At 44.8% G+C, this 22,195-nt stretch overlaps 1 protein-coding gene across 1 annotated transcript; it reads left to right on the plus strand.

The window, feature by feature from the left end:
- The first annotated feature begins 191 nt into the window (after window positions 1-191).
- On the plus strand, window positions 192-9,355 carry CALCOCO2 (calcium binding and coiled-coil domain 2). Its single transcript, XM_009492763.2, has 11 exons — window positions 192-475; window positions 829-931; window positions 1,326-1,459; window positions 2,199-2,324; window positions 2,785-2,906; window positions 3,018-3,108; window positions 3,872-3,994; window positions 5,841-5,936; window positions 6,631-6,772; window positions 7,767-7,798; window positions 8,303-9,355. Exons 1-11 carry the CDS (start codon window positions 296-298, stop codon window positions 8,477-8,479), a joined length of 1,326 nt encoding a protein of 441 aa, XP_009491038.2. The 5' UTR covers window positions 192-295; the 3' UTR covers window positions 8,480-9,355.
- The last annotated feature ends 12,840 nt before the right edge of the window (window positions 9,356-22,195 follow it).

A 22,195-nucleotide genomic window follows, 5' to 3' on the forward strand; every position in this document is an offset into this window, starting at 1 on the left:
GAGCTCCAGGCACCGTGGCTGGGAAGCAGCGGTCAGATGAGAGAGTCGTACGCGTCTACTAAAGAGGATCTGCAAGCTGCCGTGGATGTCAGGAGCAGCCTGGCCACGGCGGCAGGGACTTCACTGAGCTCGTGTGCCTTGCTGAGAGACCTTGGTGTGTGTGTAGGAGCTTTTGGACCTCACAGCTATGTCATTCCCAAGCCGTACCTCTTCATACCCTTCATGGACACAACTATGTTGGCAGCATCTGAAGATGAGATAATCCCCTTATTCTTTCCTCTCGTAGACTTCCACGATGGATGAGACCTCAGACGAGCCTCCCACTTCCGCTGTCCTCTTAGACAACTGCCACTTCTCCCAGGTCGTCTTTAACGATGTGGAGAAGTTTTATGTTCCCGGAGGAGACATAACCTGTCATTACACCCTCACACAGAACATCGTTCCTCGCAGGAAGGACTGGGTGGGCATCTTCCGGGTAAGTGCATGCTGTGAAACCAGATGTGCCAAGGATGAGGAGGCAGCAGCAGGCAGAAACAAATAGCTTGGGCTTTGATAGAACAGGGCTGGGGAATTTTTTTCAGTAATAACCTCGTGTGATGGAACATCTTTATTGTGCCTAGGGACAAAGTGCCAGACCTGCTGTGACCTGAACAGCTTCGAGGCTAATCGAACACTCTGATTATCCTTTCCTGGATAGACCACAACTCTTAGAAGTCAGGATATCAATGCAAAAGTCCTCCCAGTAACTGATCTATGTGGAAATACAGTCCCATTACCATAGGATAAACATGAACTGTGTGGTGCCATATAACAATTTTGCTGTTGCAGGTGGGATGGAAAACAGTCCGGGAATATTACACGTTCATGTGGGCTCCTCTGCCCAGCAGCGTGCACAGCGATACCGCTGTGCAGCAGCAGATCCAGTTCAAAGGTGAGTCGGGAGCTCGGGTCACTCAGGGAATGCACGTGCATGTGCACACACAGGCACGCACACGCGGACTCCCACTTTGCTGCCACCAATAAGCATTACATTCGCAATTGCAGAATATCTGTAGGACCGTGCTTTGGGAGACTTATTTCAAATCCCATAATAAATCACAAAATTTCAAATCTGCTAAATTCTGCCATCCTGACTGAGTGATATTGTTTGTGTTCTTATCACTGGCACAAAGAATGACTAATGGTGCAGGAACAATATTGAACTAGGATGTCTCAGTTTTCTGAGGTTTTCACTTTCTGACTATTGTTTGGGTCCCATTTACCTCCTATATAGTTAAGAGACTTGAATAATTAGAAACTGATGGGGTGGTTGTGTTTGTCTGAAGCTTACTACCTACCGAAAGATGACGAATACTACCAGTTCTGCTACATCGACCAGGACGGCATGGTCCGGGGAGCCAGTGTGCCTTTCCAGTTCCGAGCAGAGACTGAGGACGATATCCTGGTGGTGACCACGCAGGTAGGTGTCCTCTCTTCCCCTGCTTTTTCCTGCCTCTGCTTTTATTGGCATATGCTCATTGCTGACACGGAGTGATCCGGTGAATTGGATGCCAAGCTAGAACTTGGATTCTATCCTTGGATTCTATTCTTGGCTTTGCTACTGATCTGTCACACAAAATTTGGGCAGCCTTTGTTTCTCTACCCACCATTTATCAGACCAGTTTACTTAGATTGTGAGCTCTTTGTAATGGGGGGCGACTTAATACATAGTCTTTCAGGGCCTTTTGAATATTTTTAAATGAAAATGCCATTTTCGTGGAAGCAGTCTCCCATTAGAGAGTAGGAGCATGTGCGTGGACAATAAGCGAGGTGCTGTGAAGCCAAGCACTCATATTTTGCAGTGTCTTGTGTGCAGCCCTTTTGTTAATGACTACACTGCACACATGGTCCTAATCCAGCAAACTGCAAAAAGCCCCAAATCTCGGCCTCTGCTGACTTCTGTGGACACAGAAGGCAATGAGCATCTCCAAAGATCAGGGGTAGTGTGTGCTCAGTATCCAAGAACTGGGTTGATGGTCAGCTTTGGACAGACTGGGAGAGTGCAGTAGCAGTCTGGTCTGCGCTAGCAGTGAAGGCACGGGGCGGTACATGCTGTTCCCTTTTGCAGAGCTCACCTTTCCTTGCTCTTCGCGCTGTGCTTTTTGGAATGTAGCTTTTCAGTGCTTCTGTTATGACCGACCAACTTTGTTGCTTGCTAGGGAGAAGTGGAAGAGGTTGAACTACAAAACAAAAATTTGCGTACAGAAAATGAGGAGCTGAAAGCACACTGTGCAAGCCTCCAGAAACAAAACACCGATCTGCAGGAAGAGCTCAACAAGATACAGGTAAGCAAAAAAGTTAATATAAGAAGTCGGGAGCCTTAAGTCTGAAAGATGAAGAGGGACTGAGTCAGGTCTTGTTCCACTGTATGCTTCCAGGAGAAAATTAAAGAGGTTTCTCCCCATATTATCTTTTTAATCCTTTACCAAATCCTAGAACACCTCTACTGTGATAAGAACAATAATGATGAACAAGAGGCATGAGCAGACACAGAAGTCAGGAACGTATGGGAGGGGAGTGTTCAAAAATGTTCTGTAGGCTGTCCCAAAATGGCATTATCATTATCTTTTCCTCCTTCAGTTTTGCTCAGGGCTTAATATAAATTAAATGGGGTCTGAAAGAGTAGTCAGGATGCAAAGGGGAGATTTCCCTCCTTCAGATGGAAGGGATTTTGCAGTTCCAGTGCAGAGCAGGACTATTGTTTGGGTCCCATTTACCTCTTATCAACCTCACTCTGATTTTCAGAAGCTACAGAATAATTTAGAGTCTCTAAGGAGCAACACAGAGAAACTGGAGCTGGATTCCTTGAAAAAGGAAAATAAACGTCTAAAGGAGCTGGATGACTGCAGAGAGGCAGAACTGCACCAGTAAGTGTATTTACAGTGTATCTCAGAACAGGATTTCATGTAAGCACCTTGCCTTTATGGATTAAATTTCCCTCCATGAAAGTATGATGTGTTTTGATTTGTTCTGAGTAGACTCAAAGAACAAATTCAGACCGTGACCTCTGACAAGGAACTCCTGGAAACCAGACTGAAAACAGCCCTGGATCACATGGACCAGCTGCAGGTAGCAAATGTGTAGCTGCTCTCTCTTGCTTTGCTTTGCCACTGACAGAGAGCTGAGCAATCTTGAGCAAATATGTGCTGCATGACTTTCTTTTTTGATTGCCTGGGTTCTTTAGGAGTGTCAACCTTTGCTATGATTTGACCTCCAGGAAAGCTCAAGAAATCTGTGTTCTGGAAGGAAGGGTAGAAGGGAATAAAACTAAGGATTTTATTCCCTAAAAACATCCCCTTTGCATGTTCATTAAGTTGACCAAAATCAGACCAAAATCCCCTCCTGCTAGCTAAGGATCCAGGCAGAAAACAGTTCTGTTTTGCAAACCATTCTAAAATTATGTTCAATACTTGGGTGAAAACAAGACTTCTAGCTGGGAGGTATGTGAAGGGAGAAGGTAGGCTGAAAATAGCTTGGTTGTTAGGTCTGGGAGACAGGAGACCCAGAACGATGGGTTAACCATCTGCTATAGAGACTCTGTTTTTCTCTTTGTTCTCTGACTTCCCAGACTGGAAGTGTCATGTTGAAACTTAGAAAGCTCCTCAGAGAACGTACGAATGAATACTGTGTTCTGATGAATACATCAGCTCCAGTATATCCCCATGTAACTATTCTCAGCTTCTGCAAAGGATTTAATGGAAAAATGTTGGCAGAAAAGAAATTTAAGCAGCCGTGGGTTCTGGAGCTTTGCCTTCTGCAGCAGAAGGTGCCTGTGCTCCTCACTCAGAGCTGTTTGATTTTCACTTTCTGCACACCCTTCTTTTTTTCCTAGTCTCAAGTGCTGAGTTATGAGAAAGAAGTGGAAAACCTGTCTCATATGGAGCATGACAAGACACAGCAGCTTGAAAGTTTAAAGGAAGAGAATCGCCAGTTACGCATGGCTAGAACTCAACAGGTAAAGCCTTCCCTGAGTATCACGGTGCTTGGGGGAGCCAGGGCGGAGAGGCTGAGGCATCCTTGGCAGTGAGCAGGTACAAATATTGCTCAATCCTACAAGACTCTAGGGGATTCCATGACGAAAAATGTCCATGGTGGTGTGGCTGTCCACATAGGTGGTTCTGTGAACGCACCATCTGACAGATTCCTAGAGTATACATATATTCTTATACACATATGTTTTAGTTTTGGAAGAAATGCCTGTATAACTAGACATTGTCATTCTGATTCTCTGTAGCAGGAAAATTCAGTCTCAATCTCTTTTGAGTCATCTCAAGGGATGAAGTAAATCAGTGGGAATTCAGGATTGATATTTGGCTGACTGCAAATCGTTGCATCTAAGCGAAATTGTTTCAGGACTGGGACTTACGGGTAAATAAAACCAGTTACCCAAAATCTGCCCAGACTACATGCTGTTAATTTTGCCTCCAACAGGAAGCTGACTAGTACTTGGTGTGGGGAGGCAACCTTGCTGGTCTTCTCTCTGTCTCTTTCTCATCTTTAGTATCTAAAATTTAGCGTTTAATAATCAATAAAATAGATGCAATATGCTCCGAATGCACCAAAATAAGCTGTAAACAATACAAAGTTTCTGTTCTGTAGTTTGGTGCTCTGCTCCTCATCCTTCTCTTGACACCCCTTTGCAACTCCGCTCGTGAAAATCTGGGATTTCTGTGCAGAAGGAGCAAAATAAGGAGCTTGAACATGCAGTCATGGAATACTTGAAGGGGGCAGAGGCCAAACCCTCACTTTGTCTGTCCCACTGTCTGCAGAACGGGCAGGTGCCCAGCGTTTCTGGGGGTGCAGCTGGGGAGATGGTCCCCGAAGGGCTGAGCACAGCGCTCTGCTGTACCTGTGCAGGGGAGCTGAGGGCCACTGACAGCACTGTTTTCCACTTTCTTTCAATTTGCAGAACCATCACAGTTCCCCTGTGATGTTGCAGATGTATATGTATAACAAATTTAAGTTTACGGACAAAAGGCTTGCTCTTCTCCAGTAACTTCTGCACCTTTTAGAAGTAATCCACAAACCTCAGCACTGGAAATCACTCCTTGAAGGAATATGAAGGATATAAAGGAAAGGGGCAGCACACTGCAGCATTTCTCCCTACTGAGGAAACCGTCATTGGCAATGACTGAGGCTGCCACATCATCTTTAGCCTGTTGCCCTGAGTGACCTTCTAAAGGTGCTTCTCTCTCTGTATGAGCTACTCAGGAAGCTTTTGGAGGCTCTACTCTGACTTTGGCATTGAAAATTAGATGCCTAAAATAGATGATGTGATTACCTCTGCTGTGATGCCAAATGTTCGGGATTCTTAGAGCGATACTTTGAGAATAACTGCAGAATCCCTAAGTACTCTAGCTTATCCAATTTACTGATTTAATTCAAGAGTCAGCTACAAGATTAATTCCTAAGGATGTGCTGGCTATCCACCATCAATGCAAGTCTCACAGCATCAGGAAACCTGGCAGACTTGGATAGCTCTCACCTGCCAGGGTGGATTTTTCAGCTGTATGAGTTCCTTTTCTTCAGCCTCCCTCTTTGTTTGACCTGTCATGTGTCCCCTTCGGAGGTCATGTGTCATCTCGCATCTTGTAATGAAAATACAGAGCATGAGTGGTGACATGGAGATATCCTAGGTGACAAACTATGAGATGGTAAGACTCCCATTGAAAGCAAAGGTTGGTTTGTTGGTAATAAATGCAGCAGGAGGCAGGTAGTGTATGACAGCTGCAGTGCTTGGAGCTATCATCATTTTGTTTGCCAGTTTTCCACGATTAACAAGTAAACCTCTTCCTTCACAGCAACAAAACCATGACTTAATGAGAGAACTTGAGGAACAGAAGCATTTGTTTCAGATTCTGCAGGCAAAAAAGGATGAAGCTGATGAGGAAAATCAGGTGAGAACTTGGCACAGCTCCCTGGCCTTTCTCCCGTATTGAATATGACACTAATCTCTCGGTCTAGTGTTCAGTTCCATTAACCCTTCTACAAACGGATCGCTAATTGTGCCTGCCTGTGGACCATCACCTAAAGCCAGGCTGCCAGGCTGTCTGCGGGCACGTACAAATGACCGCATGTGTGCGCTCATAGTATGTTGTTGCTGCCACAACGGAACAGCCTAAGAGGAAGGGTCCAAAAACTTGCACCTTTTTCCCCCACCACAGAACCACAGGTTTACCCATAATAGCACAGGGATTTTAAAAAAATGGTAATGTTAGCTTAATTCTGACACCACTGAAATGAATGGAGTTACTTGTTTAAATGCACATAGCCTTTTTGTCCCGTCTAAGCAATGACTGCTCAGTTTTGTTCCTCACTTTGCATGGCTTCAGGATAGCCTTCTGTCTTTTAAAGTGCATTACTCTATTGTCATCATCTCGTCTGCCTTTCTGAGCAGGCCACAGAATAGATCCCTGCCCTTCCTTACCTCACTTTCCCATTCAGTCAAGCAGGACTAACACTGAGCTACCTAAAAGAAGTTCAGACCAATTTTGATTCTAAGAGGATCTATGTTAGTGCAAAGCATGACTTTTCTCTGAAACGGTCTCCTGAGCTTCTGGAAATTCATTCTGTCCTTCTGTACCTTGGCAGAAACTACGGGAAGAGAATGACAGACTCCTGAGGCGTCTCTCACAGACTAAAAAGGTTTCTTCCTTCTCTGCTGTTTCACAAGCTCAAGCTCCAAGTCCAGCTCCTCAAGTAGGAGGCCTTCTGTTTGGAAATCCATATTGTGGTGAGATTGCTTGGCATTCTGCCTGCGCCGTGGTTTAGCCCCCATCAGCAACCAAGCCCCACGCAGCCGCTTGCTCACCCTCCCCTCCACGGTGGGATGGGGGAGAGAATCGGAAGGGCAAAAGTAAGAAAACTCGTGGGTTGAGATAAGAACAGTTTAATAATTGAAATAAAATAATAATAATAGTAATAAAAATTGTAATGAAAAGGAGAACAACAGGAGAGAGAAGCAAAACCCAGGGGAAAAAAAGAAATCAAGCAATGCAACCGCTCACTGCCCGCCGACTGCCACCCAGCCCGTCCCCGAGCAGCGATCGCTGCCCCCCGGCCAGCTCCCCCCAGTTTCGATACTGAGCATGACGCTGTATGGTATGGAATGTCCCTCTGGCCAGTTTGGGCCAGCTCTCCTGGCTGTGCCTCCTCCCAGCTTCTTGTGCACCTGGCAGAGCATGGGGAGCTGAAAAGTCCTTGACTGGTGTCAGCACTACTTAGCAACAACTACAACATCAGTGTGTTATCAGCATTATTCTCATACTAAACCCAAACACGGCACTATGCCAGCTACTAGGAAGAAAATTAACTCTATCCCAGCCAAAACCAGGACAGTCTGAAACCACAAATACGTGGCAGGTAGAGTCTCAGCAAATTATTCTCCCTCTCGAATTGAATGCTGTACAAAAGACATTATTAGCAGCACCTCTGTGCAGCTTTGCATGTGTGCAGATGAGTTGGCAGCTGCAAAATGCTGCCAGGTGTTAAGAGTTGACTTAAGTGATCAGCTGTCTGTTCATTTTCTGCCAAGAGAGACAACTATTAGCTAGTTTACTCAGCTGTGAGACAGCTCATTCTGTGGCTTACGTCCAGTTTCCGTAGTCCTAAATACAGAGGTTTAGATCCAGAGCCACATCCTCATGTTTCAAGAATTACTAGTTATCAGCACATTACATTGTTAATGATTTTGTTGTGGCTAAAATGGCTTCTTTTTCTACTTTCAGGAGCAAACCTGGGGGCAGGAGCTGCAGACGTAGTAAGTAAAGTGGACGGGACTGCACACAAATTAGTGATTTGAAATACAAAACTCCAAGTTCAGCTCTGTAGCCAATTGTCTACATACTGGTTTAGACTTGGTAAGATAGCGGACAACAAAATGGAGCCACATACGCTTAATGTGTAGAATTAATAACAGTTGTTGGTGTTAAGGAAGAGAAAGAAACTCTGTTGACCTTAATCTTTAAGGACCAGCTCTTGGCAGCATCTAATGTCAGAATGAGCAGCATGCAGCTGCTGAGTACCTCATTTCGTATTGGAGACATGGGCATGTGCTACGTAGGATGGAAAGTTAGAGTACCTCGCAGAAGCTCTTGACTTTTAAGCGCTATTTAGAGAAGCCCAGAGATATTTGAAAGCTTGAGAGTATTAGAAGTCAGACAGACTTGTCCAAAAGTGATAATATCTGACTCCTAAACTTTTCTGTTTCTTCTCTTTGAATATAATTTTTAAACTGACTATTTGCATTTGCTTTGTGCTTCAGGCTTCTATAAGGAAATGCCCCATGTGTGCTGATGTATTTCCTGAAGGTATTGAAACAAGTCAGTATGAGGCCCATGTGCAGAGCCATCTTCTGGAGTGCCCAATCTGCAATAAGACCTTTGAAAACTCCAATAAGCAGGTGTTTGATGACCATATTTTTTGTCATGGCCTGGAATAATTCTGAATTCGTATCTGCTCTGTAGAATAGGTGGCAGAGGCCGCAGTATAGAATAGACGAGAATCACTGTATGGGCCTGATTCATGCTAGGAAGATCACCCAGACCAGACTGACTGTGCCGCTAGTGCTGTAACTCTGAGCTGTCTGTTCCATGCAGCACATGACCAGCACAGAAATCGGGTCGGGCATCCCCGTCCTGAAACTGAATCACCGTCATCAACCTTAACGTGCACGTGCACTGTTTTCTCCATCCACCTCGTGATGAGGCAAACCTGAAATTTCTGAAACAGGGAAGGTCGGTATGGCGTGGGGCCCACAGAAAAGCAGCAGCTGAGTTGTCTTGGCAGCACAGAGGATAAACGGGCTCTCAGTCAGAAACTGGGCATCCTCAATCCTCATTTAAAGGAAATTAAGAACTTGGGTTATTTCTCTTTTATGCTTCTAAAGCTTCTTGATTTAACAAGAAGAGCCTGTTCTCAAACCAAAACATTGTGATTCAAAACTAAGTGCCTTGGGATATTACAATGCTTTGTGCACAGATTATCCAGTTACTGTTTTTATTTCTAGTTCGAGATTTTCAATTTATGATTAACACCTCTTTTTTTCCGTGCAAACACAAATGGGTAAAGGTTTATTACCCAGCTGTGTTAGACTGTGTTTCCTGCTGAATATCCAAAGCAATAGAAAATCCTAAGAAGTTTACATAGGATTTTAAGAATACTTAGAGTAACAAAGACTTCAAAATGTTTTACTGTTTTGATTCTACACAAACTTTTTATCAATCTAGGTTTAAATAGAGTATTTCTGTCTTGAGATGTTCTATACTGGTAAGCATTATTTAAAAAACCTGTAAAAGAAAATAACAGCAAACAAAAATAAAAGCTCTATGGAGAAAATCTTTGAAAAAGATGTCTATATCTATTCATTCTTAAAGAAATAGATGGGAGGAACTGATGGGGTCTTAAGGGAGCTATTTGCGGGCTTTCAATTACTTGCTGAAGCTTCTGTCTAACGAAGTACTTAAGCACGTCTCTGAATAACTTTTAGCGTGCAACGTGGCATCCCTACGGGTAGTGAGACTGTTTAACAGAAAGCACATATTTAACTGGTTGATCCTCAGCAGCTCCTCACAGCATGGGAATATATCGTGAAGGCCAAAGGATAGTATGGGATAGCAAGAATGAATCAGGAAAGTACAATGAGCTGTATGGGATCTCTCTGTTCATATCCGTTCCAAGCAGTGCTGACCTGAACGCCTAGAGCTGGCTGGATTTCTTCTGTGTCGTAGGAACGTCCAGCGTATCAACACCTTTTTTCCCTAGGCTAGGAGAAAAAGCTGAAAACCTCATTCGGGATGATAAAATATTATTTAAAAAATACTTGGTATTGTACATGTTTTGATATTATTGATTGGTGTATCTCAACATTCCTGGCTTAGCTTTATCCCAGTTTTGACAATTGAACATTTCATCAAAATGAGGCTCATTTTTGACTGAACACTTGTTTCCTCAGGAAACATTGTTTTTCAAGAAAATGCTTTTTCCCCCAACCTTTTCCCGTACATCCATTCTAAATTACATTTTTCTTCTTTTACTGCTTTGCACCTTGACGGAAGTGGATCAAATGTGGAGAGACACAAAAGCAATTTTTACTAAAACCCTGGTAGTTCACCCAAATGCCAGTCACCAGACCTCTTTCCTTTCTGCGCTGTTGCTAGTACTGGCTTTAGCGGCTCATATCCTAAACCCAAACCCGGTCACCCGGGGTTAGAGTTATGTCACACTGCTACCTATGTCCTTGAGCTGCCGGTGCCGGGGTCGGTGCCCCCGAATTGCCTCGCCATCCCTCTTACGCTGGTACCCATCATTTTCCACTTGCCTGCTCCTAGCATTTTACAAATCTCGGTGCCTGTGCTGAGGTGCCGGCCCTGGGACAGGCAGCAAGCGGGTGACCGGCAGAGGGGGTCAGACTGCAATAAATCTCATGAGGATGCTGGCTCTTTGAAGGATTTTAAGGTATGCCATTTTTTTCCTGTAATAATGACACGGATTCAGACTCCCAGCCATACGCTTCGGCCCGATGCAGGTCATACCTTCCCTATCCTGGGCAGCCAGGGACCAATTTACCCCTAAGCACAAATTACATCATATATTTTCTGACCAAGTTTTCATTTTGCTTGTAATTTACAGCATTATTTATGTTACTGCTGCATTTAGCCTTTGGAATCGTAAGAGGTTTCAATCCTATCTCAATTTTATGGTTTAATACAGAAGTAGCTCAAATGGCTGATAATTAGATATAGTTATACTTTGGATGAGATCCAATATTACATAGATATGTATTGGATAAGGGCCTTGGAATAAATTTTCAAAAGGGACAGTAGGGGTTTGGCACAATTTATAGCCGAACTCACGTAGCATCTGAATGGACATTCATTAGAAATGTATCCAAAAGGAAGAAGTCGTACTCTATGGGCCAAATCTCTTTGAATATATATCTTTTTAAACCTTTACAGGGCTTATCAGTTCGGTCCAGCTTAGGAACTGGCCCGGTTTGCTTTCCACGAGCGATCACTGCTCCCATGCAGCGCAGCCTTTTCTGTTCCCTCCAGGCAAACCCACTCAGCCTGAGAGCTCTTCTCCCTCTGCTTGGTCCTTCTGGCTCTCCCTCATTTTTGTCAGACTCTTTGCCTTCCTTTTCCAAGAAGTTGGTTCTCCCCTTGGGCTTTCTCTCCCATTCACCCAGCGTATATTTTGAATATGTCTGTCCCTGTCCATGGCACATCATTTTCCAATTAACAGGTACGTTTCTGTATGTGTAAAACACAAAACAGATGATAACATCTCTCCGCTGCAGACACGCTGCTAACTGTGGTCACAGAGGGCATCACATACCGACTGAGGTCAGTTCGTTTCGCAGGAAAGAACATTGTTTTGCCTGGGAAAAGTAATTTTTGGTGCAGAAAAAAGAGACTGGCCACAAGGGAGGCAGTTACAGATTCCAGATTCCCAGACTATTTCATCCCTGAAAGTCCAAGTATCTGGAAGGCTGCTGAAATAATGGACCGGTGGCTCAGCTTCTTTCAGAAAGGATTCACGACTGTACAGCCGCAGTCCCCCTCCTCACTTGAACGGCCTCTTTCCTCCACCCGCTCTCCTCCTGGTTCCTCTTCATCTGTCCATGTCTTCTTTCCTCTTCCTGCAGAACAATTTGGACCATCAGCGTTGCCAGTCTGCTCCAAAATCACCGCGCTGAGGTCCGGGAGGCAGAGGCATGGAGCAGGGTCCATCTGGCGGCCTTCCACCCCACGGAAGAGAACGCGGTCTGGGAGCACTGCTGCCGCTTCTCCTCCCTTCACCTTAATGAGGCTCCCGTGGAGGGCAGAGGAAGCTGGAAGGAAATTAAAAGATTCCTGACAAAAGGAATGTAAATAGACAAGATGCAGGTGAACAAAGGAGGAAGAGGAAAGCTGCGTACAAGCCAGCAATTGAGTGGTTATACTCGGTAATCAACTTGTCAGTTTGATTTTAAGACATGGCAGAAGAGATCAATAATTTTTTACAGCAGCATAACGCACGTCCAGGGTTTAAAGTGTTTTGGTCATTGAAGTCCTTATTTCAGGGATCAGTCCTGTGCCTACTTCGTAAGTGGAGCCACTTCTGTATTTGCCACATCAATGATGGGAAGGGGAAGAGAGCTGAGAAGGGAATGGTGGAAAAAAATGTTCTAAAAGGACACTTGGACAGAACGGCCACACTGGTTCAGGCGGGGCAGCCCAGAAAAATCTGGGGAAAGAAATGCCCACAGGGCCCTGCGAGACTGAAAAATGAAGGTATTACGCTTACGCAGAGGGGGTTTTTGCTTGCATTATTTTGTAAGGACACGTTGTTTATCTTTGTTCTGCAGTGGAGATCCAGAGCGACCCAGTCCTGCTTGCTCAGGAGTCAATGAGTTCCTTTATCTCTAGTGCACTAGTACAAATAGAGAGTGCTCAGTGGGTATATAACGGCACGAAATCCAAACGCTGCCATTTATCACCCTCCTTGTACCGAATTAAATCACTACGTGAAATGCACAGAAGAATCGAACCTTCATTGTTTTGTTGGTGAAAGGATTGGGTCCCAGAATTACATCAGTTGTTTTCTCTAAACAGCTATTAGCCTCCTCCATTATACTAACCGAACTGGTTTCCATCCTCTGGCTCATTTATTCCAAACCAGCATTATTGAAGTGAATGGGGTCTAGGCCCTGGATATTAGAAGAGCTGTTGGTCTACTCATAAATAACAAGTTGTCAAGGATTTTAATGGAAACCCTTAGAGTGCTGTAAATCTGTGCAGTTCTGCCCGCATCCCCTCCCTCATTTCCATCACAATATCACTCCGGTGGGACTGCAGCTTGCAGCATGTGCCAGGCAGCCTAGATTGGTAGGACACGGGGGAAGGAGGGGGGAAAAAAAAAAAAAAAAAAAAGCCTGGAGATGGGGTGGGGGGTTCGGAACAGTTGGTACTGCGGAAGCATCTGCTGGGTGGCCGGTTTCGCAGTCACCTGGCCTATTCAGCGCGGCGAGGGGAAAGGGCTATTCATCCAGGGGGACCGGGGAAGGGAATAACAGAACCAGGGATGCTTGTGGAATAAAGACGGATGTATCGCAGTTTACATTTCGCTCCGTTGGTCTGTGAAGCAGTAAATCTCGGCAAGTAGAGGGTTTTGTTAGGTGTTGATCGCAATTTAAGTGGCAGAGCGAGCGCAGTGGTACTGCAGAGACTGTCTCTTGCTGTTAGTCAAAGAGGACTTTGCTTTTCAAGATGAATCTTTTAACCTTCCTAGCCAGCCCAAACTACCTTCAGGGAAAATCTAACACCGCGTCCTGATCCAAATAGCAATGTTTCTGTAGTTCGCTGGATTTGGCCAGAAACTGGGTTCCTACAAAGCATGGCCCTTGGCCTGCACTTAGTCATCCCCCAAATATCTGTGGCTCCGCTGCCTGCTCAGATCGCAGCACCCTGCTGTACACAACACTAAAGCCTTCTAGGAAGGAACCCGAGCTCACTCGCCCATTCTCCTTTGGCCATGTGATATTATATCCGTTGGATATTACGATATTATGGAATATATTAGGATTGGCACAGCCGCGCTTGTGCCCGTCCCACTCAAAGCAGACAAGATTGCAGGGGGCCCTATATAAGAGATCGTGTGGATTCTCTGCCCTCCGAGGTGCCAGAGCTCATTAGAATTTGTACGCAAGGGCAGTTTAGGCTTAAATGTAGGCGTGCACCCTGGCTGACCACGTAACATAAATAAAAAATTACATCGGTGACAAAGCTTCTACTAGCTTCAGAGTGCCCAGGGCTTACAGCTTCATATAATTACTAGTCTGGCACTGAGAGTCTGAAATACAGCAAAGCCATCAGCAACACAGATCCTAAATTAATTACTTTAAATAGAGCTCCTTTCGCATTACAACCTCACATGACAAGCGCTGAAGAAGCAGGCCTTACGAGACTTGTCCTCCACATAATGTAATTAAATATTACCCCTACGTTACAGACGGGGAAACAGTTATGCAGACATGAAGGAATTTGGCCAAAGTCACTCAGAAAATTTGTGGCATAATCCCCCTTTCCCTCGCCAGATTTAACATTCATTTTGAGAAAGGCTGAACAGCACAAGAAGTGAGCCAGGATGGAGAAAAAATGGATGGCTGCCAGAAGGGATTGATGCCCTTCAGACTCCAGGGAGTTTTTAACCCTTCCCAATGGTTTTCCCAGCCGGAAAAACCTGGTGGGGTTCATCAGGCTGTACTTCTCCTCTACTGATCCATAAGAGATTTGCCAGTGGGAGCAGCTGCTTCGAGAGTGAGTTGATAACTCAAGCCCTGAGGCACTTACATCTGTACGTCTCGTCCCCTGCCTGCTTCCCTTCCCCAGTAACAGGATGAGACTGGAATATTGCATGCGCTTTTGTAATGTCTATTCCTGCGGGGCCTTGGTCATGATTACGGCATCTAAATGCAACCAGAAACACATAGTGACAATGAAAAAGACAAAAAAGATGGTCAGCCTGAAGATTCTGAGCGTGTTTTACACTAGATTTGTTTCTATTTAATAATAAGTTGCAGTTTTGTAAGCCATACAGTGTAGCTAATTCATTTTTTAATAAGTTATAATATTTTTCAGAGCAGCTGCTGCACATGTTATGTAGTACAGCTGAGAGAGCCATATGGATTTTTAATTCCTAAGAGTTATTACTTGGTTGTAGCAGTATATATGAACCCACGCTTGCCTTAATGGAGTCATTAGACTTGACGATCCCTCCTTAAAGAGGGCTATTGTTAGGATAGAGCTGCTCCAAAACATAGGAAGGTTTGGAAGCGGGGCTTTTCCTTATATAAAACAGAGAACATTAGGGGTTTTTTTAGGTGGCTCAGTGGTTTTTACACCTTCAGGAAGTTCCTTCTCTGCTAGTATAATTTTAATGACCTGTATTCTGTCCTTTCAGAACTATACCTCGAAAGTGCGCCTTGAGATGTTATTGTTGCTTTACACTGGTGGGTTTTTTAACAAATCGGGCAAAATGGGGACACTCAGACTCTCTTGCAAGCTGCCTACTAACACGCCCCTCTGCTCTTAAAGGAAGAATCTTGTAAGAATACTCAGAGTTACAATCCTAAGATATTTTGGAAGAGACGTTGACTGAGAAAGAGATATTAAATCGTACTTCTCAGTGAACTTTCCTAAGGCAACCCCTAAACGTGCGATTCTTGCACTTTATCCTAAAACATGTGGCCCAACGAGAGACAGAAGATAGACTAGCTGCACCACTGCAGGATCCTGAATGGAAACTTCTTTAGTCCCAGTAAAGACTCCAATCCTTGTGTTTACAAGCAGCAGAAGAGAAAAATACGCTCCTTTAATGTAGGAGCTCTATATACCTATAAATCACTTGAATGCATCGCACTGAGTATGCTACAGATTGCTCAGATAAATCTGAGGAGCTCACTGGATCTTTAATTCTATAGAAAATGTTGGAAAACTCTTTTAACCTTATGACACATATCAGGATTGTAAAATTTAAAATTAATTCTAGTAAATCTGCTGCTGGCTGCCATGGAAATGGAGCAGGTTAGTTTAAAGGAATCAGTATCACAAAAAAAAAAGGGAATCCAAGCTTTTTTGTGTGTGTCGAACAATTAGCTTAGAACAACCTGCCCCATTTTCAGCCATCTCAGCCTGTTTCCATGGCAGCAGGAACTGAATTCATACAACTGTTGCAAATTCTGGATGTAAATGGTGCCGCCCGTTGTGTCAGCAGCACCAACAGACTTCGGAGTCTAATTCCAGCGTCACAAAGCTGGTAATTTTGATTCGTTATTATTTATTTAGCATTATTTTGGGGCCATTTTAAAGATTTAACACAAGGTTGCTCTAGGACCTATGCGCTACCACCAGCCCAGAGGTGGGGTAGCACAGAGCCAGTGCAGCCCAATCTTTAACTTTTGGCTGTTTAAAACCGAGCCCTGAAGCCCCATCCAGGCCAGCAGCTGCGCGGGGCCTCGCGATGAGCTTTGTTGCCTCACAGATAAACTCTTGACAGGGAGATCCTGTATGCCTATTGCTGCTTAGGGCTCGGTATCTGGCGCTGCCAAGGGCTTTGCCATGTTGTCACCTGAAGCTGCCTGGGCCCTCACACCCCCTCGCCTCTCAGCTAGCCAAAACCCCACGCCACCGCGGCCCAAAGGCAGAGCCCCCGCTGCCAGCCCTCCACACGGAGCCTGCGGGGTGAAGGGGGGCAGGGCTCTCAGGCGGGGAGCGGCTTCGCACCACAGGACCCGCCCGGCCGTGAGGGGACGAACCCCGCCAGCCAACTCCCGCCTCCCGCTCACAAACCGCCCCTCAGGCAGCGCCTCCCAGAACCCCCCGCGCAGCCCCGGCGCCCCGCCTGAATATTCAAATTACCCCGGCCCTCACAGCTGTGATTGGCTGCGGCCGTTCGAATGAAGCCACGCCTCCCCCGGCGAGGCGGGGCCGCGAGCGGCCGTTGGTTTGGGGGCGGGAAAGGAGGCCGGCAGCGCTGCCATGCGCATGCGCGCGCGCCTGACGCCAGCGCGTCCTCCCGTTGCCGTAACAACAACCCCGCCCCCTCGCTGTTTTTATCCAAACAGAGAGCCTTCTGGCCGCTTGGCCCAATGGAGCGGCAATATGTTAATAAAGGGGCGGGGCGGAAGGGGGAGCGCTGGTTGTTTTGCCCAATCAGAAGGCGGGAGGGGGCGGGGGTCGGTTCCCCTCAGCCGGCGGGCCGCGCCGCGGGGCTTTCCCTCAGCGGCTCCCAGGGCGGGAGGCCGAGGGCTGCGCTGCTCTCTCGGCCCGGCCCGGCCCGGCCCTGCCGGGCCCTGCCCTGCCGGTACCTCCGGGGGGCCGCGCCCCGGTGCCGCGGGGTGCGAGCTGCCCTCGCTGCAAGCGGAGCCGTGCCTCCGGGCCTTGCTGAGGGCGGTTGTGGGGGTGGCGCGGCCTCTGCCAGGGCGCTCCGGGCAGTCGGTTCCCGCCTGGGGAGTCTCCCGCTGGCGTTGAATTAATGCCGAGTCCTGTGTGAGGAGCGCGGGGGTGAAGCCTTGGCAAGAAGTGCCTGGAGAGCTGCGCTGTAGCCGTAGATGGGTCGGTGGGGTTGTGGAGGCTGCTCCTGGGACGAGGATGGAGCGTTGGGAAGGCGCGTGGGCCGCCCCCTGGGCGGGGAAGCCAAAATAATTGTGGTGGTGTCGGTTCCTAAAGGACTAGTGAATTTACATTTGCACAGGGGTCACGGCATTATTTTAACATATCACTTGAATTGTTAGAAATGAAAAGCTTTAGTGTCTGGGCGTCTTGTTTCGCACAAAGCTTGGCAGCCTGTCTCGGAATTCCCCCGCTGATGCAGTTGACTGCAGACGTGCTAACAGTCGTTAGAGTTTTTCTGTATTGGCCCCAGCCTCCCCTGTTGTTCTAACACTTGCTCTCTGTGAGTATGTTCTATCCCTAATGTCTAAACTTTCTGAAGTACTAGTTTGTGATCGTAATGCATATTTCTCTCATAATGACTGAAGTTAGGCAAGAAGTCAAAACTTAATATGTCTGTGAGCTCTTGCCAGTATTTTCTGGATTTGTGCCTTGCGAGAAGAACATGAAGCAGCACTGTAAATGGCTCCATTCCCAATCCAAATAAAGCATTATTCAGACTTGTATTTCAGGAATCTTTGTTTTTTCACCACTCATCAGAAATATCAATGGAAGTGTTTGTTCTAGCAGTTATTGCTAGCTAGTATGAAGCTTCTGAAACAGTAAGAAATTGTCAGTTTGTTTGTAGTTGTGTATGACTAATTGCCCAGATTATCATCTAAAGGAGAGAGTTTGTAAATAATACATCCACAGTGAGCAAAAGCAATCCACCTTGATTGATTGCCAAGGTGTAATTGGACAGCAATTCTCATCTCCCTCTGAGTCCAGAGTTTGGAATTACAAATCTTCGTTCTCTTGAAACTGCTTCTGCTCCGCAATGCAGTGCATGGAGCTGCTGGTGGGTATGGCTTTTGGGGAGCAAGCGAGAACAAGGAGTGAGTGGCACGCTGCACAGATTGTACCGTCTCAACAGATCGGTTAATGGAAATGGAAAATAATCAAGTGCTTACGCGTGTGAGTTGGTTAGGCTATATGCATGTGACGGTCCCTTTATTGTTCTTTTGCAATCAGAAAGGTGAATATCAAAATAGTTGTTTATGGCTTTTTTTTTTCCCCCTGGACTTCTTTCCCCAGAAAATTAGCCACTTCCCTGGAATAAGTGGGATCTGTAGGAAGTATTTGCTGGCTAGGAACATGAGCAGGGTGGTAAAGCTCTTCCCAAAAGAATTCAACTTCTTTCTCAGTGTCTTCCTGCAGAGTAAGCCCTTCTTCAAGCTTGACTTTCTTCTTGGCACAGTTATTTTTTGGCTATCAGATTTAAATTCTAGTATTTGCATGTCAGAAGGGGCTCACTTCCAGCATATTAGAAGCCTCTCCTGAATACTAGGCAAACATTAATATGCTGGGGCTAGAGGAAAGCAAATAGTTTTCTCTGTTTGAAATTAGTGCTGGGAAAGAAATTAGGAAAAATAAGTAGTTGTCACTTAAAACTTTAAGTGCAGAGGCCTGAAGGAAAGTAGTCCCGATTCTTTAATCTTGCAATATTCTTACAATCCTATTTGCTGCTACAGTTAAAGTTACACATTTGCAAAATTCTTGCAATAGTTTGAAAACCTAGGCCTAGAAAATCTCCATTAGAAAGCAGCTTTAATGCAATTATTTCCTAACTGTTGTAGTGTCCCTCTGTTCTGTTTCCCTCCTCATAGTTACGACAATTTGTGGCCCGAGAGCAGATGAAGGAAACACAAGACTGCCATCTGTAAACTGGACTCTGGCTGTCAGGGCAGCAGCATCTTCATCACCAAACCTGAGAAGGCCGTGAAACCTGGACAGGACGTGGTCTCAAGGGTAATCCCTCCATTCCATGCTTCAAGATTGCTGCTTTGTCACTGAGCTGGTGTTTTAATATCCAGTTCAGCCTTGCCTTGTTGTGGTCAGTCAGCCATAAATAGCATTCCCTGGTCATTTTCTTCAGATTCATCACTGTCAAAAGAATTCATCGCTGTCAAAAGAAAAATGTCTACTTTACATGTTATTCTGTAAACTCTTGTTCAGAAATGACTTCTAATATTTTGAGACAGAATCACCTTGACAAGAATTCAGGGCATTTGGGATAGATGAATTGAACAAGCAAAACATTATCCCTCATCAGTGAATGAGCGCTTACAAGATACTCATTTTTCTTAAGTCCCGTTAAGCCCTATCGCCCTATTCTAAACAAGTCTCTCACCAAAGTGGTTTTGATTGACACTTTTAAGTCATTTCCCTAATGATGTCTAGTATAAAAACTTCAGTAAGCTTCTAGTTATTTGGACTTCCAATAATTTGAGGAGCAAAATCTTAATTTATTTTGGTTTATTGTTGACCTTTGGACACACTTTATTTTATGGGCTAAATTTGTTTGACTTGGCATTGACCTTATTGTTATTTTGTAGGGAATGTTTCAAGGAAAGAATGAAAGTCTATGAACTTCTGGAAAAAATAATAAGAGATGGAAGGAAGGACACAAGGAGCCTCTGGCTTGAAGAAAAAGCAAGCAGGAAATCAGATCCTCTTGAGCAGGAGATAGGGTGGACTGACCCACAGGCTCCTTTTCTGTTGTCAGTGTTTCGTTCCTTCAAGCATTCATGCCTGAAGTGAACTTCACACACTTGCTGAGCTGTGCAAAGACCAGCTACAGCTTTAAATTAAGTAAAGAACCTGCGAACACTTGCTGTAGTGCAGACCCAAGCTCTAGTTTGGTCAGCGTTAGGGCCGTACGCCCCAGTAAGAGATGCGTGCAGTATCTTTCCCAGCTCAGCACCAGGCTAGACTACGGTAGAAGCATATCTGGCATAGAAAAGAGTTCAGCAGGGACACCAGCGAGGCTTGTCACCTTTGCTGTAGCGGTTAATGAGTTACCAGTGTTATTCATGTGTTTCAAGCAAGTTTAGAAGCAAATCAGCTTCGTGTTCTCCTTCCCAGCCTTTTATTATTGGTAGATTGAAGTTTGATCTGAGGATTTATGTGCTGGTGACATCCTGTGACATTTGTCTTTAATGAGGGCCTTGCATGTCTATAACGAAGGCCTTGCGCATTTTGCTACTTCAGCATCCGCTGACCTTTTGCATAATAGCTGGGTAAGTAAACAAGCCTATTAGCAGAAGTTAATGACAGTTCAATACATAGCAACCAGAGATACAGAGAAATCATAATGGTTCGACTGTCCGAAGCATCTTTCTCTTGAGAATCTCTAAGCACTTCATAAATACTAGTAATTCATCTTTGTAGTATCTGAGTGCCATAAATAAAATTATGCATGAAATATTTGAGCAGATTCTGTAGTAGGATGCAGCATCTGTTATATTATCCAGATCAGTGCCGCATACAAGTTTTGGCACGGTTAGTACTTCTATAAATACATACCTAATTAACTTTCTGTATTATTCTGGTACCGTTTTTTGTGAACCATTCTTGTGAAAAAAAAGATAGTTACAAGAAAAAGGAATCTTGGAAGGAGAAAAAGTCCTAGATTCTAAGATATTTCGGTTTACTTCTTTATGAAAAGAGGTCGTGGCTTAACTGATGGCTGGAAAAGGTTCTGGTATGCAGTTCTGGATCATTCCGACACTGAATTAGCTGTACTAATAAGTAGTTGTAGAATGGGGCCTGACTGAGAAAGAGGGTTATCTTCCATTGAAACTGCTGATTTCTCAGAAGTGATGGAATTGGAATGCTGATGAGATTGCAGTGAAGTGAAATTGAAACTGTTGAGCCTCATTTATTGGGTTCTTTAGAGTAATGGGATCAGTATAGGGCTGATCATATTTAGTGCCATTAAATCTTCTGTGCTTAATTAAGATGCTTTGTACATTAAGGCAGTGTGACCAGGATCATGTAGAGAAGAAGGGAGGAGGCTAATACCTTTCTAACCCTGCTTCTTGTTCATTCATTTACAGCATAATGTATGCATGCATCTGACAAATTATTCCATTAACAAGAACCGAGTTAATTCTGCCCGAGAAGACAACACTGGTAGTAAGAGGTAAAAAGGAGAGAACATTTCTAAGCTACTCCCAGAGGGGGTAGTGTTTACCTTTTCTTGTACATCTTCGTATGCTTGACTTAAGACTTCGAAGCATCTCTTTGTGTTTCCCCAATGCACTCTATTTTTTGCTGTTGAATAAATCAAGTGAAGAAGCCCAGGTGAGTAACAGAACTGGACACCAAAATTGGGAAGAAAACTCCACAGGCAGGAGTTTGTACTCCAGCTTGACAGCATACATTGGATTTGTTTCAATTTTTGTCTTGAGATTCAATGCTTTCCTGCTTTTCCCTGCTTTTCCTGCTTTTTTTCCTGCTTTTACACTGATTTGTCTAATAAGATGTTATCACTCCTTTCAAACTTTGCTTGTAATCTTAGATCATTGTGCTATAACAATACTACATCTCCTCTGTACTTATCTTTGTCAGCTGTGATAGGCAGTTTTATATTAGTTTACCTAGAAGTAACTTTTTTTCCTATTGCAAGCATTTCTCTTGCAACGTTCCCTCTGTGTTCTTTCTTTGTAAATAAATCAGCTGCAGTGCTGTGATTGTGCAAGGCATAACTCTTATAAGGTGATCCAGGAGTATACATTTCTTCTTTACATTTTGCTTCCTAAATCCTTTCCTGTACTAGGAAATGGGATTGCTCTAACTCAGTAAGTTTGAGCAATAGAAGTTTCTAGGCATGAATACAGTTACAATGATATAAAGAAGCACTACAGAGATTGAGCTATTGCAGTATTAGGGTAGAAATACAGCAGTTCAGTTACATTTGTGTTTGTTATCAAAGTTTCCAATATTCTGCCCTTTCTAGGAAACTGTCCACTTTTAATAACTGCATGCAGAAATATGGCTGTGATACCAGCCAGATGTGGCTACCTGTAGAAGATCTTGTTATTAAAATACGGATAACAGCACGTGCTATTATGAAACGGAACTATCGGGTCTGCTCCTCAGTCGCACGAGGGCAGAGCTCACTTTGAAAGACGCGGGTTTGGCGTTCTCTTGGATCACAAATCCAAGCCCCGGTTGCGTGAGGA

The sequence above is a fragment of the Pelecanus crispus genome, chromosome 18 (genome assembly GCF_030463565.1).
Source record: "Pelecanus crispus isolate bPelCri1 chromosome 18, bPelCri1.pri, whole genome shotgun sequence".
NCBI classification, from domain to species: Eukaryota; Metazoa; Chordata; class Aves; order Pelecaniformes; family Pelecanidae; genus Pelecanus; species Pelecanus crispus.

Bases quoted from the DNA above. Each gene is read 5' to 3' on its own strand.
- CALCOCO2 (XM_009492763.2), top strand. From the start codon at position 296: ATGGATGAGACCTCAGACGAGCCTCCCACTTCCGCTGTCCTCTTAGAC. The intron at 2,907-3,017 runs GTAAGTGTATTT...TGTTCTGAGTAG, and splicing joins AGAGAGGCAGAACTGCACCA to ACTCAAAGAACAAATTCAGA. The intron at 5,937-6,630 runs GTGAGAACTTGG...GTACCTTGGCAG, and splicing joins AAGCTGATGAGGAAAATCAG to AAACTACGGGAAGAGAATGA.